The 17,368-nt window shown below is 45.7% G+C and overlaps 2 protein-coding genes across 3 annotated transcripts in view; one reads left to right on the top strand and one right to left on the bottom strand.

Moving 5' to 3' along the window:
• magixa (MAGI family member, X-linked a) overlaps nt 1–13,781 on the top strand; it is a 16,241-nt gene extending 2,460 nt beyond the window's left edge. Inside the window, exons 4-21 of the mRNA XM_061301686.1 lie at nt 415–531; nt 606–725; nt 1,148–1,318; nt 1,692–1,866; nt 1,947–2,014; nt 2,835–3,002; nt 3,241–3,410; nt 3,663–3,741; nt 3,861–4,020; nt 4,242–4,770; nt 5,252–5,315; nt 5,381–5,584; nt 5,698–5,964; nt 10,249–10,449; nt 10,525–10,592; nt 10,706–10,852; nt 11,835–11,973; nt 12,480–13,781. Of these exons, the coding sequence (XP_061157670.1) occupies nt 415–531; nt 606–725; nt 1,148–1,318; nt 1,692–1,866; nt 1,947–2,014; nt 2,835–3,002; nt 3,241–3,410; nt 3,663–3,741; nt 3,861–4,020; nt 4,242–4,770; nt 5,252–5,315; nt 5,381–5,584; nt 5,698–5,964; nt 10,249–10,449; nt 10,525–10,592; nt 10,706–10,852; nt 11,835–11,973; nt 12,480–13,066 (3,434 nt within the window). The 3' untranslated portion in view covers nt 13,067–13,781. The remainder of the gene's footprint in view (nt 1–414; nt 532–605; nt 726–1,147; nt 1,319–1,691; nt 1,867–1,946; nt 2,015–2,834; nt 3,003–3,240; nt 3,411–3,662; nt 3,742–3,860; nt 4,021–4,241; nt 4,771–5,251; nt 5,316–5,380; nt 5,585–5,697; nt 5,965–10,248; nt 10,450–10,524; nt 10,593–10,705; nt 10,853–11,834; nt 11,974–12,479) is intronic.
• On the bottom strand, nt 89–17,368 carry cdk20 (cyclin dependent kinase 20). Of its 2 annotated transcripts, none has more exons than XM_061302504.1 (10): nt 17,227–17,368; nt 16,815–16,915; nt 16,630–16,743; nt 15,975–16,163; nt 15,649–15,770; nt 15,515–15,577; nt 15,161–15,284; nt 14,931–15,086; nt 14,623–14,849; nt 89–1,894 (listed from the first exon to the last, which is right to left on the bottom strand). In XM_061302504.1, exons 2-9 carry the CDS (start codon nt 16,887–16,889, stop codon nt 14,655–14,657), a joined length of 1,038 nt encoding a protein of 345 aa, XP_061158488.1. In that variant the 5' UTR covers nt 16,890–16,915; nt 17,227–17,368; the 3' UTR covers nt 89–1,894; nt 14,623–14,654. The 2 variants fall into 2 exon arrangements, with proteins under 2 accessions (XP_061158488.1, XP_061158498.1); XM_061302514.1 differs by lacking the exon at nt 89–1,894 and adding an exon at nt 10,017–10,400.

The following is a 17,368-nucleotide window of genomic DNA, read 5'->3' as shown; positions in this document are numbered from 1 at the left end:
GATGGATGGATGGATGGATGGATGGATGGATGGATGGATGGATGGATGGATGGATGGATGGATGGATGGATGGATTTGGGTTGTTGGATGGATGGATGGATGGATGGATGGATGGATGGATGGATGGATGGATGGATGGATGGATGGATGGATGGATGGATGGATGGATAGAAGGATGGATGGAGGGATGGATGTAGGGACGGATGGACAGATTGACTGACAGACCAACAAGATCACAGATGGCAGCAAAGCACATTTCTGACAAAAAAGCTACCTAGCTTGCTAGCGCACTTGCAAGAGAGATAGCCTGATAGATTTAAAAGATTTAAGGACACGTATATGATGGAAACATGGATCTAAAACGCTAAAACTAAGACTTTAACTGTGATATGTGTTTTTACCTCTGTATCACAGGCGCGTCTCTGTGTAAAGACCTCCGTCTGTACCTTAGTAAATGTTTCACACCAACCTCCATGGACAGTCAACTGCAGCAGCTCATCCGGGAGAACCTTTATCTGCGCGCTGTACCCTGTATGTGCACACATACACATTATTCACTCACAGATGATGTTGCAATTTGATGACATCACATTTCCATTTGGCAGGTACAACCCGGCAGCCTCGTGATGGGGAGATCAGCGGCGTGGACTACAACTTTGTGTCCATCGAGGAGTTTTTTTCTCTGGAGGAGTCGGGAGCACTGCTTGAAAGTGGAAAGTTCAAAGGTAACATTGTGTGTCTTATAAATAGCGTTGGGGCTGACAAATAATACTGCCATGTTTGTACTAAAGTAAGCTAACTGTTTTCAATAATGGCAGTGATCATTTTTTTTTTTAAAAACTAAATACCAAAAGGCGAATAACAAAATACATCGCGACAAGATTACCATGACAACCAAACTAAGCCTAGAATAGCAGTAGCTCAGTTCATTTCGTGGGGTGATACCATAATATCCCTTCATTACCACACATCTCCAAAATCTAAACTCCAGTGCCACCTTTGCCTCCATGTTACATAAAGACCACCATGATGTTTTGCACATGCATAAGGAGTTCTTAAATGTTCAAATCAATCACCTATAATGTGATTCTCTTCTGACCATTTGACATTTCTGATCCAAACGGACTAACTTGCCATCTGATAACAGGCAACTATTACGGGACGCCACGGCCAGTCCATATAAGTCCAGACAGTCCACCTATTACATACCAGGAACATCGAAACCTGCTGAGGAACTTCAGGACCAGGAGCAAATCTCTCAGCAACTTGGAAAAAACTGTAGAAGAAGACAACAGCGAGGAGGACAGCGGTCTGTCTGGTATGTGTGTGCGTGCTAGTCTGTGTATGCGTTGCTTACTCCGATTAGTTTATTAGTTTGTGTGAGTCTTGATAGGGTCACAATTGTACAGTACTCGAAATCGAACCTATTCACATTTTTTTGTGCTCTTTCTGTAATGCTAAGGATGACGCCCAATCTCCGCCAACAGGAAAGTATTAACTGGTGTCAAGAAAGTATTATTGAAGTGATACATCTTGACTGAGAAACAAACTCTGTATGTCGAGTAGTAGCTAAGTTTAGCCTGGGTTTTGAATCAGTTCGATCATAGCACCTCCGTAGAGTCTCCTTGCGCTTTTAGGATGATTGTCAATAATATGGCGGCGAGTGTTTCAATCTACCTTCTTTCTTCAAGGAGGGTCCGCTGGAGCCCCGCCCACAAAGCTGCCTGCCAGCCAATCCTGGGGTGAGTCTCTGGCAGGGAATGGAGAAAGAATGGCGAATGGAGGAAGAGCAGGAAGGGGAAGAGTTCCAATGGCCGACACGTGGGAGATGACGTACGGCAGCGTCGCTGACACCTTCTACACCAAGTGAGTGACATCACAATCCCATCATGCACTGAGAAGACAAAAATGAAGATAAGAATATTAATGATGACCATGTCTATCAGTCACTTGTCAAAAAGCAGACAGGATCTTCGCGCTCAAATCAAAGACACCACTTCCTGTTCATCAGAACGTGAGTCTTGGTCAGGTCCTAGTCATGTGATGTTTTTTGGAGAAATTAATTGCACTTGATTATACTGGTCCTGCGACGTATACTCAAGTGAAATATACATATATATTAAAATTAGAGTCAGGATAGGCACCCAAATTTCCTGATTGTGTTCACGTCACCAAATGAGTTTCGGTTGGTTGGATTCAAAACCTGCTACTAAAATGGCCGCCCCGAAAGGGATCAAAACAAGTGGATTTTGACAGTTCAATTCATATTCTACAACGAAAACATTATTCAGAACATTTTGTTTCAAATTGGGCTGCACAGAACGTATTATTACAAAGGACATTTTGGAGTTGACTTCCCCTTTAACACAGTTAATTTGTTGTTTCACCCGAGTTGTAAAGTAGTTGCGGTACGTCGTTATGTGTCATGCTGCCATTTTTTTTGCACTTACAGGAGAATTCACGGTTGGGTCGGGGATAGAAATAACACAACTCAGATGTTGTGATCATTAGGCACAGTATAGAAACATAATCTCACAACATCTTGAACATAATCCTTAACTAAAACTAATCGATGATTAAATGTCAGTGCTGCGATTCCCAGTCTGTAACTGTGTCACACATCTCTTCCAGTTCTCTTAGAGTGTGTGTCATATCTTGTATATGATACAAACCATTTCAGGCTGAATTTTTTCGTTTTGAGTGAGGGTGGTGTTTTCCGACCTGTACGCTGCGATGTGTGACTTTATTATCACACTTGTTTCATTGTTTTGTCATAATGCATGTGACCTATCACCTTTGCTTTCCCGCTTGATGGCGCTCGTGCATGCTCTCAGTTCCAGAGTTCACGGATCAGCCGAGTCAGCTGCAAGGCTTTTCGGTGCACACGCGTCTCTCCAAGGGCCCGCGAGGATTCGGCTTCAACATCGTCGGAGGTAGTCGAGCGCGGGAGTTTCTGCAGGTGTACAGCATCACACCCGGAGGTCCGCCAACCCTCCATCAAGGTATTTCCAGGCCACACCCACTTCATGACGGAAGTGTCGATCATCCTCACTATCATGTGACAAGCGATTTTGCTTGTTCTAAAGCGACGGATTTAAATAGAGGATTATGTTTAATTCTCATGACCCGCTAATCCACACACACACATAAATACACACTTGTACAACACACTCAAACCATCAAAGTTTAGCTTTTGGTTGACATTAATTGAACTTTTTTATGCACATGTTCATTCCACAGCTGACATCCTGGTGTACATCAACGACGCCTGTGTGCTAGGCCGTTCACACAAAGAGGTGGTGGAGATGCTCAAGTCGGTTCCCATGGGTCAGAGCGTGGACGTGGTTCTGAGGCGAGGATACCCCATGCTCTACAACCCTGACGGCTGTCCCAAACACACATTGGACACGGTACTCTCGCCGCTGACCGTTGTTTCCTCGTTATGATTATCAGCACGTTCCATCTTTGTCACACTCATAAGTCAATCTCAAGTCTTCATGTTTCAAGCAAGTGTCAAATTACCAAGATAAAATTGTGAGGTAATACGTTATCGTCACTTGCTACGTCCCTATCACACTTCACATTCCGCCGTTATCCTTGCGTGTTAATCGTGGTCACGCCTGTTACCGCCGTGTTATGTGTAAGTAAAATCATCCCATCAGCCGCAGACTCCCCCGGACAACCGCCAGCGTGGACCGCTCACATACAGCCACATGCAGGATGTCACCGGCAGCGGGTCAGGTCAGCAGAGCCTCACACACTTCTTCGTCCTGAACTTAAATATCTTTGAGAGACGTTCAGTGCTATCCTTTGATGATAATGATCTTTTACTCTCCTTCAATGTTTTGATGTCTTTCCAGGACTTTGCCAAGCCTCACCCTCCTATTCCGTCGAGCCATTGACCAATGGACTGGCGGGTCCGCCAACTCCCACTTCCTCTGAACCCCTCGTGGCCCACCCCCCACCTCCCTCTGAGAGAATGTCAACCAATCACAGTGACTCCGATGGGGGCACTCAAAGGTGAGCTAATGTGTTGGCACTGTTAGCCGTTGAGGTTGTTTTACCAATGAGCCAAGGCAGCTATAATATATCTGTAATTTGTACAATCTCACGGCACAACACCAAATAAAAGTGTCTCAATAAGTATGAAAACTGCAAATAATAGACAATGGGGCACAATGGGGTCATAGTTTAGACACTGTCCACTGTCTGCTGTTAACCCACCCCTTCCATCTGCACAGGTCTTCTGTGATTGGCTACAGCAGCAACACCCTCCCCACACGCTCGTCCACATCTTCCCTCCTCCACCGTCAAAGCTCCAAGTCATCAGAAAGCGACCTGTCCACATCCACCATCCCCATCGCGTCCTCATCCAAATTGTGCGAGTCTTCACCGCCCGGCGCCCCTGTGCAGCGTCCCCCGATGCCGCAGACCTGCCTACCCCCCACGCCGCCCCGGGAGATCTCAACCTGTGGCTTCAACGGGTGCCCGGCCAATCACCAAGTGCCCCCTCAGCACCTCCTTGGAAACACGGGCCTGGTGCTACCTCTGCCAGGTACGGGGTACTTCCCCCCCGGCGAGCTGGTGCCAGTGGCCTTGGAGCGCTGTGAGGGCGCCGGTCTGGGTTTCAGCATAACGGCGGGAGGGCCAGGAGGTCAGCTGGCCGTTGTGAGAAGGGTCTGGGACCGCAGGCAATGCCCCTCCCTGCAGTCAGGGGACATTGTGGTCAAGATCAACGGTGCTGATGTACAGAACCTCAACTTCTCTCAGGTCAGAACCCTTACAGCAGGGGTTCCCAAGTGCAGCCGGTTTCTTATCCCGTTGTATCACACCTTATTCAAGTGATCGGGATTGTTACCAGGTCTGTGCAACGCTTGATTATAAGCATTTGAATCAGGAGTGATGCAACAGGGTCCCATAAAACAGGCTGCTCACAAGAACCCATTACTTGGAGACCCCATCGTTTGTGTCCATTGTTGGAGAAAAAAAGAAATTCTGTCACCCTCTGCCAGTGCTTACATTTTCAAATGATCACTTGTCATCCCTACATCCCTAGAAAATCACAATGTTCCATCACTATTTTGCTACTCATGTGGTCCTTGACCTGGTGTCTGCGACCACCGCATTGATGACCTTCGCAGTACTGTATAGTGACGCCCTATTGACATCAATTCATCGATCACATGCAACTATCACCCATGGCAGTCCAAAGAGGGCAAGGTCACTCATGGTAAAATGTTCCATTCCTCAGGTCCAGAAGATTCTGCAGGATCACTCAAAACAGGGGAACGTGGTTCTGCTGGTGCACAGACGAGGTACCCTGCTCACCGCAATTACTGATGACTAACACATAATTGAATTTTTTATCTTCTGCCCTCAGCTTCCGTCTCTGCATCTGTGGTCACGCCTAATTTGTACAAGCCCCTCCCCTCTCCGCACGGTCTGACAAGCCCCCCGTCCCATCCCTCGACTTCCACTGATTTGCCTTCCCCGTCCTCGCGTGCCTTGCTGGGGGGTGTGCCGCCACTCAGCCAGGCCGGGTTGGCGATGGAGCCCCCTCTGGAGGGGCACCTTCAGGCAGCAGGTAATAGCCCACATGGCTCTGGCTCAAAGACCCCGAGTAAGGAAGGACAAGACCATTCAAGGATTTCACCAATTAATTTGCTTGACTTTGAAGAGTGTTCCCTTGTTTTCCAGGAACCCCGCCCAGCCAGACACCCAATGGGCCCCCCACCTCAGGCCTCATCCAGAGCACCAGCTTCCTGGACTCCGTTCCTGTGACCTTGACCTTAGAGCCACGTGACCTACAAGGGATGGAGGAGAATGCGGGAGGGCCAATCAGAGGCACCATCGCCAAGGACAGCAAGGAGGGGAAGAAGGTAGAGGTGGAGCTGATTAGGCGGCCTGGTGAAGGTTTCGGATTTGTTATCTCATCCCAAGATCTCAACCAATCAAGAAATGGGGGTGAGTCACTTTTTCCTTTTTTTGGTGTAATTTTTGAAAGTAAATACTTTGAGAACTACTTCTTATTGGAATGAGGAGAGGAGTTCCAACGGCAAATAGCATTTCTGTTAAGTGCTAGCACGTTTGTTTGTCTGCGTGTGACGTCACGTGTGCTAGCTAGTATGCTACTGATAATCCTCTTGAAGGTTAGTTTATTTGTTTAAATTAAGCGGACTGGACGATGAATGAAGGAGTAATTTAAGTAGTGAATACAGTTGTTTGTGAACGGGTTCATGATTGTGCCGGGAGCACGATGTGTTAATTTCAAGTGCTTGGCTGCCATCTTGTGGCATCTATACTCGACTGCAAACCCCTTTTGGTGGGTGGAATTTAATGCTTTCTTCATTAACGGATCTTCGCTAGTTGCGACAGGGCTGGGTGCCAATCACATCACTTTCACTGTACAAGTATTAAATGAAATGAGTATGTTGGCCAAGTCCCAAGTCAAGGTATCAATATAACATCTTAACATGTTCTGGCCTTGCACATGATATTGATATTGCCACCGATTATATTGTCATCATATTTTAGTGCCATTTGTTTTCAAGCTTGTTAGCCTATTATTGACCCTTTCACGCCATTTTTTTCAATCTCATCATCTCCACTAAATCACTACACATACACACACACCATTATCATAATTTGATATCTTGTTCTTACTTATGTCATTATCGCCACTTGTTATGCCGCGATCATGATTGTTACGCTGTCAGTTGCTATTTTTAAGTGATGAGCATCACACTATTTATACTGTTAAGTCACCCCTGGAACACAACAAAATTAACATTTGTTCCTTGAATTTTTTATTTGGACTCAAAGGTGAATGTGTGTCAGTGTGCGAGTGTCAGGTGGTTTGGTTTTAGTTTCGGGGGGCGTGTCCCCACAGATTATTGCACACAGACACACACACACACACACACACAATGTGTGTGTCAGTCCCTCCCACCAGTGCAGGCTCGGCCCCCTTGGCAAGCTGTTTCCCCTCAGCTGAAACGCTTGTCTGCTTTCTGAGACTGAACACACACACGTACACACATAAAAAGATTCTGGTTCATCATGTTGGAGCGCCTGCAGTCCGTTCTCAAGAGGGTCAAGGACTCGAAATGTAAGTGTGTGCACATCTGCGTGTGTGTGTGTGCTGTCCTACGCGCTGCTGTGCTGCTGATGAGGTCAACAGAACCTGGTTGGGACCTGAAGCGGATCAGAGATCAAGGGAGGGCGGCAACACATTGAATTGGTGCTTGGCATCTTCAGCCTCTCTCTTTTGAGGTTTGAATCTGCCTTCCTGTGGAGTTTGCATGTTCTCCTTTTGCTTGTGTGGGTTCTTTCCCACATTCCAAAACCATTGACAAACAGTCCATTGTTTGTCTGTATGTGCTCTGCCTTTGGCTGGCGACTATTTGCGCCTTGACATTGACTGGCGACCAGTCTAAGGTGCGCCCCGCCGCTTGCCATAAGTCAGCTAGGCTCCAATTCATCTACAGTATAAAAATGGATGGCTGGACATGAGATGGGACAAATATTCTCTTTCACTTTGGTGGGATGAAACAAACTTTCACTTCAGCCTGATACAAATCTCTTCTGTGATGAAGTGAAATGAAGAGTGACACGATGATGAAGCCGTTGCACACTAACAAGAAACCCAGCTTGGTGTTCAGAGGCCCGAGTCTTTCATTTCATTGACGAGGCGACCTTCGTGTTGATTTAGGGGGAATCTGGCTTGAACCCAGTGGAGGGCAAAGTATAGCCTGCAGGGCAGATACGGCCCACTCTGTTCTTTAATACGGCCCACTGAGTACAGCGTTCCACCACTATGTCGCAGTCACCGTTTTACTTTTTTTTTTGCAGGCTATGTCTCTATTGTGGAAATCTGTGGCTTATAGCAACTGTGTGTTTTATTTTATTTTTACTTACTCTAAATGCTTCTGCGTGTGAGATAGGGTTAGTTTGATTAAATGTAAGATTTATTATACTGTTTCAAACATAACAGCATAATTATACTCATGGTCTTGTCTCAGTCTGGACCTCGGAAAAAGTCTTTGTCTTGTCTCGGGCTCAATACGCTCCAGTCTCGTAACGTCTTGGTCTCGGTTTGTGTGGTCTTGACTACAACTCTATCGTGATAAACGGGCTTCACTGTACTTACAATACCAAGAGTCCTGTAGTATTTGTTCATTTAATTTGGCCCCCTAGTATCAGTTAATTTTTCTTTTTTTTTTTTAAATACAATTGAATAAATTATCTCACTGATTTATTTATTTTTTTATTGTAAATACCAAAATAGAAATACAATGAAACCTCAATAGAACACGTTTCAATTCTACGAGACTTTCTGTCTAACGCAGTTTGGTCATGGACCCCAATTTTTTTTATTTTATTTTTTTAATCATAAATACATTTTCTTTTGAACTTTTAAAACATTTTGTAAACAACATGTAAACCTTAACACTAATGATTGAATATTCATGACTAATTTAAAGGCATTTGATAAGTTAGAACATCAACCTACATATTGTGCGACCACAAAGACGGCGATCGGTATGGGCTGTTTCATCTTTATGACTGTTTAAGCCAGTGCTTCTCAATTATTTTCTGTTACGCCCCCCCCTAGCAAGAAGAAATCTATTCGCGCCCCCCCTCCCCACCGTGACTATCCTAACTTGTCTTGTAAGTCGTAAAATGTTGCACTGTCGCAAACGTGACAGAAGTAACAATGAGAGCGCCACTGCCCCCTGCTGTAGCAAACGCGCAATTACACTTTATTCTAGTACTGCCAAAAAAAAAGCCTGTTCCCCAGGGTCACACGCGCCCCCCCAGGAATAGCACCGCGCCCCCCTTGGGGGGCGCGCCCCACTATTTGAGAAGCACTGGTTTAAGCTAATAGGATTGGACGCCCCTACATGATCGCTACCCCAATTGGTCAGTACTATACATACTAGGTAAGTTTCTTTCCTATCTTTAGGTTAGTGCAATTCCCAAATTCTGGACCCCAAATTCCGCATAAAATCGAGGTTCAAGTGTATATATTTGAACTATTTTACAAGTGACCTGGCCCACCCTGAGCCGAAATGTTTGCCCAGCCCTCAGTGAGTCATTGACATGAAAATACACAAACACATTGAGATCACCATCACGTTATTTACTATTTAATGACCTTGTTTCAGGTCTTGATCTAGTCTAGAGTTGCAAAACACACCAATTACTGTGTCACTTTGCATGTGTGTGTGTGTCTGCGTGCAAATTATTCAACTGGGTCATAAGTGCCAAGAGGTTCAAACGTTCCAAAATACTGACGAGGAAGAGTTAATTTTTAATAACTTTTTACATCTTTTATCAGGACCAAACATCAAGATAACTGATAAGCGTTAAACCACTGAATGTAAAGGGAAAATGCTAGCCTAGCTTAGCATGACAACTTGCAAAGGAAATAAGATTTCTAGCATAGACAACCACAGAAGTGAAATTAATTATCTTAGTTTATCACTGGACTGGAAACTAATGGAAACTGTCTAACTAAGCGCAAGGACATTTGCTGCCTTGGCTTTGAACAATTGGTGCAGAATGTTATGTTTTTGTTCTATTTTTAGCTTTAGTGAGTTGTTCTGTGTGGCATGGTGCTGTCAGTCCAGATCGTGTCAGATCCTCTTGCCTTTTTTTTTTTTTTTTTTGCGCTTGCCAGCATTCATGTCTGGAATATGCTATGACGTCAAACACTTTGCTTTTCATCTCTCTGTGTTCCCAAACACTTTACGAGATCATTTGAAACATAAAAACATTTTAAAAATGCAACAGATTGCAATGTTCAATTTGCTTTAGTGTGTGTGTTGGGTGATGATGAGGACAAGAGTCAATTTGAAAAGTTCTAAATTATTCTTGTGCCTTCGTGACACATTTGAGGCTTGTGTGAATAATTCATGCTCCTAATTGGCGCTTTTTTAATTATACATTCAGCTGCTAAGCGCTAAGGACATTTAGACACAAATTGAGGATAATTAGACAAAAAAACAAGGATATTCAGACACATAATGAAGATATTTTGACACAAAATAATGATATTTATACAAAAATTACATTGCGACATGTTGATACAAAATTTGGTATTCGGGACACAAAATGATGGCATAGACAAAAACCAAGAGGACAGTTTGACAAATTAAAGACAACTTGACATACAGAAGATAAATACGATCCTCTCTGCTCCCCCCTCACCCGCCATTTGTTGACACCCATCCTTCACCCGCCTAGCTCCGTCCCAATCGCTGATGTCCCATCGCTTCGTAACGGTGCGCCGCGGCAGCCCAGCAGCCCGCAGTGGCCTCATCCAACCTGGAGACCAGCTGGAGGCCGTGGAAGGACGAGCGGTAGCGTCCCTGCACCACCGAGACTTGGCCCAGATCCTGAGGAGGGCGGGGAACACGCTGAAGCTGAGTGTGACACCACGAGCACGTACGACATACACCAAAATTCTCAATTCACATTGGATTGCAAAAGGTGAATCCAAATGTTATTTGTCCACTGTAGAATCAGAAGGAGCTGCTGATGTGGAAATCGACAAGCATTTCACCAAAGGATGCAGAGGGAGGGCAAAGGTAGGATTCATTCAGAAGTGCACCAAACGCTAACATAGCAGTTCATCTACAAACCGTTGGAATGAAATACACCAGCTGTGAGTAAAATTGGATGCAATGCGTGTGTGTTTTAGAGCGAGTCAAGGTTCTACAGAGTGGACCTGGAACGAGGTCCGACGGGTTTTGGTTTCTCTCTGAGGGGGGGCAGTGAGTACAACATGGGACTCTACGTGCTGGGACTGATGGATGGTGGACCAGCCCAATGCAGCAACAAGATACAGGTAAACCCACACATTCTGGTTGTTGGTTGAGTCCTTCGTCCATTGTCTTCAAGCATTTATTGCCCTTCTTGTTCATGGCACCATCCACATGGTTTTACATTAGTCACCAATGTTGCCTACACAATTCAAAATAAAACAAATTCATAAATGAGATTCCTAAAAATCTAATAAAACAACCCATCATCTGGATGTATTTCAATTTGACCCAAATTCTGGGCTTCAAACTCAGCTAGAAGCTTTGCTGACCTTAGCAATTGCGTGGTTTTGTTCTTGTGGGAGAGCAGGTAGAATCCCTGATGGACTCATGCCCAAGTAGATGCGCCAGCTGCTCCATCTCACTTCAGCACAGTCAACAATTTAGCTGCATGCTAACACAGCATGGTTAATGTAAGAAATATGTGAGACTTGGCTGGATAAAATCCTGGGCGTGTGTCATGGCGCCTGGTCTTGCCAGGAGTTGCTGGTTATTTTCAAGGACTCGATATGGCTGTCTAGTGCTGAACAAGGAGTTGTAATAATCTTATCAACAAAAGTCAAACAGCGCCCGGTCCACATCTGTGAGGGGATTGGCAGTGTCTCTGGCTAAAAATGGTCCAACTACTCCTCTTCTAGCTCCATCCAGGCTTTGAGTAAAGGGGTTTGAGACCCCTTCCGCACTTGTAGTACACCATACGCATTTCCTGAACCTCTTTGAATGGAATGAGGGTGGGGACATTTTACCTAGACTTTCAGATCTTGAGTGATGTGGCCGAAATCAATTCTTTTCACATTTCCTGGTGGACTTCCTCGAACTCGGTGACTTTCCGCACAGTTGAATGCACTCTTTGTAGTTTGCTTGCTTTAACTTGTTGAAATAATAAACCCAACTGTCCCGTTCTCATAACCTCACGTCACCTTCACAGCTGCGACCATCTCCATGGACCTTCTAGAAGATCTGATATTCCTTATAAGAACCAGCCACTCACTTGTGGTTTGCCCTCAGGTTTCCGACCAGCTGGTAGAGATCAACGGCGACAGCACGGCGGGAATGACGCACAGTCAGGCCGTGGAGCAGATCCGGAGAGGAGGCCATCGAATCCATTTGGTCCTGAAGAAAGGAAATGGCTACGTCCCCGATTACGGTGATGATGGCCACCTCTGTGATGTCCTCCGTCTTACTTCCCTGACACTGCTTTCTTCTTCTTTTCCACTTTTAACACACATGGCAATTTTTAAGGGAGCAGTTTTACAAATTCAAATAGTTCCTAGGTGTCCTAGCCCAGACAGAGTGTTCAACAGTGTAGCTTCTCAGAGTACTCCACTCACTGACCATGACTTCCCACTTTCTCCACCTTCTTCCTGCCCTCCTTGCTTTCTTTCTTTCTATCTTTCTTTCTTCCTCCTCAGTGGAGCTGTCCAGCCTGTCTTTGTGCATGACCAACTCCAAACAGGGCGAGCCTTGCTTCTACGTCATCGGACGCACGGAAAACTCGCGGTCGGTAACGTTCTGCTTTTCCTCCTTCACCTGGCTCATTCTTCATCTTTATCGCTCTTGACATCTCCACTGTTGTTTTTGAGTCCAAACATGAGCATCTTGGTAACCTTTGAGGCGGCTCAGCTGATGTTGCCCTTGTATGTCATTTTTCAGGCCCTGATGATGAATCCTCCTCGCCCTCCTCGCACATGGAGGAGCAAGAGGCTAGGACGGTTGCCATGACGACCACCTCCAACAGCCCACAAAGGAAAAAGCTAGCAGGCGGAGCCAAACCAAGACCAAGACGAGGAGGAAGTGGCGGTGAGGGAGGACCTTCAGATCTGGACTTGGACCTTGTGGAGGAGGAAGCGAGGAGACGAAGGAAGGTGCGAGAGGAGGAGAGGAAAAGGAGGAGAGAGCAAAGCAGGACCACAAGAGAGGAGACCACAAAGAAGGAGGAGGAGGAGGACGCAAAGCATTCTGAGAGCTGGCCAGCTCCTCAGCAAGCACCATTCTCGTTCCTGATGCCGCGTGACGAGTGCCCTTCCGACAGCCAATCTGATGACAGCAGGTTGGGCGCCAGCCCATCGGGCGCCAGCCAATCGGGCGCCAGCTTATCTTCCGATTGGATACGAGCCGGACCGAGGCAGGAACACGATCAGAACTTGCCTTGGCTGGAGCCCAGCCCGCAGAAACTGACTAAGGTTCTCATTGGCAGTCGCCTCAGTAGGCGGGGCCTATTGGGTGGACTCACACTCTGAGTTGACAATAACTGACAGGATTTTGGGAAAACTTTTAAGGGCTTTTTTTTTTTTTCCAAACTCCGACATCTTTCTGCATGAGATCGGACAACAAGGTTTATGGTTGGAGGGCGAGGTGCACAAACAAGTATGCAAATAACAGAACTTTGAAACTGACACGTCCTAACGTTGAAGCATGTCAATCATTTTTATTTTTATAACCAGAAAAGACCTTAGTGAATTATAAATGATTATTTAGTAATATAGACTTGCTTGTATTGAAAAACCTTTAAAACGTTTTCTTCTGATAAGCCATATACACACGCACACACAATGTGTGAATGTGGATCGTGTAATTGCAATCTGATTATGGGTATGTGTGTGATTATATTCTGTGTGTGTGTGTGGGGGGGGGGGGGGGGGGGCTTGTTAACTGTGTAAGTGCTTGTGCTTAAGGATTGTGTGTATGGATTTATTTGAGAGTGTTTGAGTGTGCGTGTGTGTGTAAGGACCTTAGTGTATTCTTATGGCAATTATTATAGAGTAATGGAGACTGATTGCTTGCTTTGTAATGAAAAACTGTTTCTAATGATGAGCCACGCACGCATGCACATACACAAACACACACACACGCACACAATTATGCTGGCTGTCAGTCTTATTATCGCTTTGGCAATGGCAACACAGCGCCCAATGAGCAGTTTGTTTCCATAGCAGTGCTTCCCCAACCTTGACCGGCTCAGTGGTCTAGTGGTAGAGTGTCCGCCCTGAGACTGGAAGGTTGTGGGTTCAAACCCCGGCCGGGTCATACCAAAGACTATAAAAATGGGACCCATTGCCTCCCTGCTTGGCACTCAGCATTAAGGGTTGGAATTGGGGGGTTAGATCACCAACTGATTCCCGAGCGCGGCACCGCTGCTGCTCACTGCTCCCCTCTCCCCCAGGGGATGGATTAAAATCACACGGGGATGGGTTAAATGCAGAGGACAAATTTCACCACACCCAGGTGTGTGTGTGACGATCATTGGGACTTTTGACTGAGTCAAGGCACACTGAATCAAGATTCAGTTTTTAAACATATTAAAAAAAATCTCCTCATGTGTGTACCTCATGTCATCTAGTGGGAGAGCATCTAATTTGCTCTGCCAGTCAAAATTCATTGCTGGCATACATAGCTGAGAAAAGACACATTTCGAGTTCATAAATAATCATTTTCAGACAAATTAAACAAAGTTGGATCACTCGCACATTGGTTGGGAATCACTGTTCTATAGCAACAAGCATGCGGCAATGTCTTGCAGCTGTGCGTGCTAACTAAAGTGCCTCGATTACTTCAGCCTTCACCTAGCAAGTGGGCGTCGAGGCTGCTGGCAAACCTATCAGAAATGATCCCCCCCGTCGGTCTGGGGGGTCCGTCAGGTCCACTTTTGCCTGACTGACTTTTATGGCCTGATTTATGGACTGTTCCAACAAATTATTAAACATTATTATTATGAAACAGTTTGGATATTTTATTTTTTTTTTGCAAAAAAAGCTAACACTGTTATCTCCAGGTTATAACCACATTTTCACATTACCTGAGGTTCTGTCATCCAAGTTGTTGGACCGATCACAGGCAGGTAGCGTGTCCTCGCAGCAGAGCGGGCTGGACCAAGCTATTTTTCAAGGGGAGGTTCACGGAGAAGTCAGCAGGTGCCGCCTGCAATCGCGGGTGGAGGTGGTTCCCGCCACCCCTCTGAGGGATGGGCAGTTCCGAATGGTGGGCGGGAAGAGGTGAGCAAAAGAAGTACGGATGGAGGAGTGCCTGCAGGGTGAGCGATCTGGAGTTAATTCATCGACTGTCTGTCAGATGACAGGCACACACGTTCAATTGCTCGTCTCATACCTGCTGGGCGGGGCATCGCCGCTTGGATGGATAAACCAGGAAGTTGTAAAGCAGACTGATTGCATGGGGGGAGGAGTCAGGGACGATCTCCTCCAATGGGACGGCGGGGTTCTCCTTGAAGGTGATTTTATTGTAATCTGGCAACTCTGCCATCTCCTGCAATAAAATGGAGCAATGTTTGGACGCTTGATGCCTCTCACTCCTTATGCGTGTGCGTGTGTGAGTCTTACAGGCCAGGTTTCTTGGGTGGGTGTCCCGAGCACCCTGAGGACACAACACAGCTGCTCGATGTCATTCTCCCCCGGAAACAGAGGAGACGAGTTCAGCAACTCCCCGAAAATACAACCCACTGCCCTGCAAGGCACACAAGCACAATCACTGGTGAGTTGGCGGCGTCAATAAAACATACGACCTGAGTTAATTCACCTAATCGGAGCTTGAGAGTAATTTGTATGGTTAGGCATCAGATTTTTATTCCCATTTGAATGAGGCCTCATCTCATTTAAAGACCTGCGATTTCATACATTTTATCTTCAAAAGTGATGTGTAGTCATCCTTATACATCACTAAGCATGTTTCCTTACCATAGGTCGACGCCCTCATCATACTTTCTGGCCCCATACAGCAACTCGGGAGCACGATACCATCTGGACACACAATGTATGTATGATAATGTATTGAGAGAAAAAAAAGGACTGAAGCTCAGAGAGGGTGCTACCTTGTGGCTACTTGGTGGCTGTAGAGGCGATCCTCTTGCTGACTGAGGAGGCGGGCCAGACCAAAATCAGCGATCTTCAGGTGTCCTGACGAGCTGATGAGGAGGTTGGCAGGCTTCAGATCCTGGCGACAGACAGGAAGTGCCTTATTGTGCAGGCTGGCGGCTGCAGCAGGTCATCGATAGTGATGAGCGATTCATCCATTTTTATCCATTCATTTTATTAGATTTTTAACAACTAACTAATCAAGAGAGAAACCATTGATTAAAGTCACTGATTGGACTTTGGGGAAACACATCAGTCCAACTTGACCATAGATGGTGCTCACCCGGTGCATGATGTTGTTGTTATGCAGGAAGGCCACACCCTTCAACAGCATCAACATGTAACCTTTGACCTGCGCCGGGGTAAGAGGTTGCCGTGCGTTGCGGATGACCTCAGAGAGGTCGGACAGCATGAAGTCAAAGACTAGGACAAAACCGGTGCCATGCGGGAAGACATCCTTCAGCCTCACCACCTGAGGAGTTGGAGCATGAAAAAAATTACTCTCTCAGCCTCATTTTGGGCCACCTTTGGCTCTAAAAGAAAACTGTTATCTAACCAGCATTTCACTAGGATGTCCTCAATTCTAATATTGATGAGCCTCATGTGAAGGTAGTTTGCTCCTCTTGAATAAATTACCTACTGAATCGTCACTTACTGTAACGGATTTGTATTGCGCTCATGATCAATGCATGACGTTGATACTTTAACATTGTTTATTGTACTTTGCTGCCATCTTGTGGTATCTACGTTGAATTACAATCCCACAATTACAATTTTGCCATACCTCAAATTTGGTATTTCAACATCTTGAAGTAACACGAAAGAGAGTTCTCGTGTTTTGGGGTTGTGTGACCTGCTAAAGGATTGGGGGTGATGGGCAGTGGTCCCATCTCTGGCTAAACTTGAGCCAGGAAAACCTCGGAGTGAATTTGACTCACATGCTGGTTATCCTCAATCTCTTGAAGAGCCTTGATCTCCCGCAGGGCCTGGTTGGGAATGGCATCCTCCAGCCGCCTGAGAGCCACCTTCTTCAAAGCCACCGTCTCTCCAGTCTGACAAGTTTCTTTGTTTCATTATCATTCCAACAAATCTATAAAGTAACACTTAAGTCTTTTGTAGTCACCTCCACGTGTTTGGCCTTGAACACGATGCCATGAGCGCCTTCCCCAATGCGACCCAGAATGCTGTACTGCTCCATCACGTACCTACTGTTTTGTTGAATGACTGCATGAGAATACACAAAGGCTCTTAATTTATAGCTGAAGAGCATCTAGCTTCTTGGACCTGTTGACCATATTCCATTTGGACATATGTAAGTTTGTGACTTCAACTAATAAATTAAAAAAATAAAAATCTAATGGTGCACTGCTCTAAGACAGAGCAATTATTTCATTTAATAGTGAATTCGAATGACAAGTACATGAGTTGTATAAAAATACGTTTACACTTAAGTTACAGTGGATAGAACGTTCTGCCACCAAATGGTTAACTAGCAATAACCTAAGTTCGAAGCGTGTGCCTTTCGAAGAACTCACATTATGGCGCCTCAGAGGGACCACGGTTTCCAAGCCTACTAGCAATTCCTTCTGCAGAGGTGGAAGCAAAATATCATCACAAACAACCTTCAAGTCCGAAGGGCTCTCGTTGCCTCGGTAACCTGTTAGCTTGCTAAGCCTT

Source organism: Syngnathus typhle, linkage group LG2 (genome assembly GCF_033458585.1).
Source record: "Syngnathus typhle isolate RoL2023-S1 ecotype Sweden linkage group LG2, RoL_Styp_1.0, whole genome shotgun sequence".
Classification (NCBI taxonomy): domain Eukaryota; kingdom Metazoa; phylum Chordata; class Actinopteri; order Syngnathiformes; family Syngnathidae; genus Syngnathus; species Syngnathus typhle.
The sequence above is the reverse complement of the archived record's forward strand: the minus strand, read 5'-3'. Positions and strand labels throughout refer to the sequence as shown.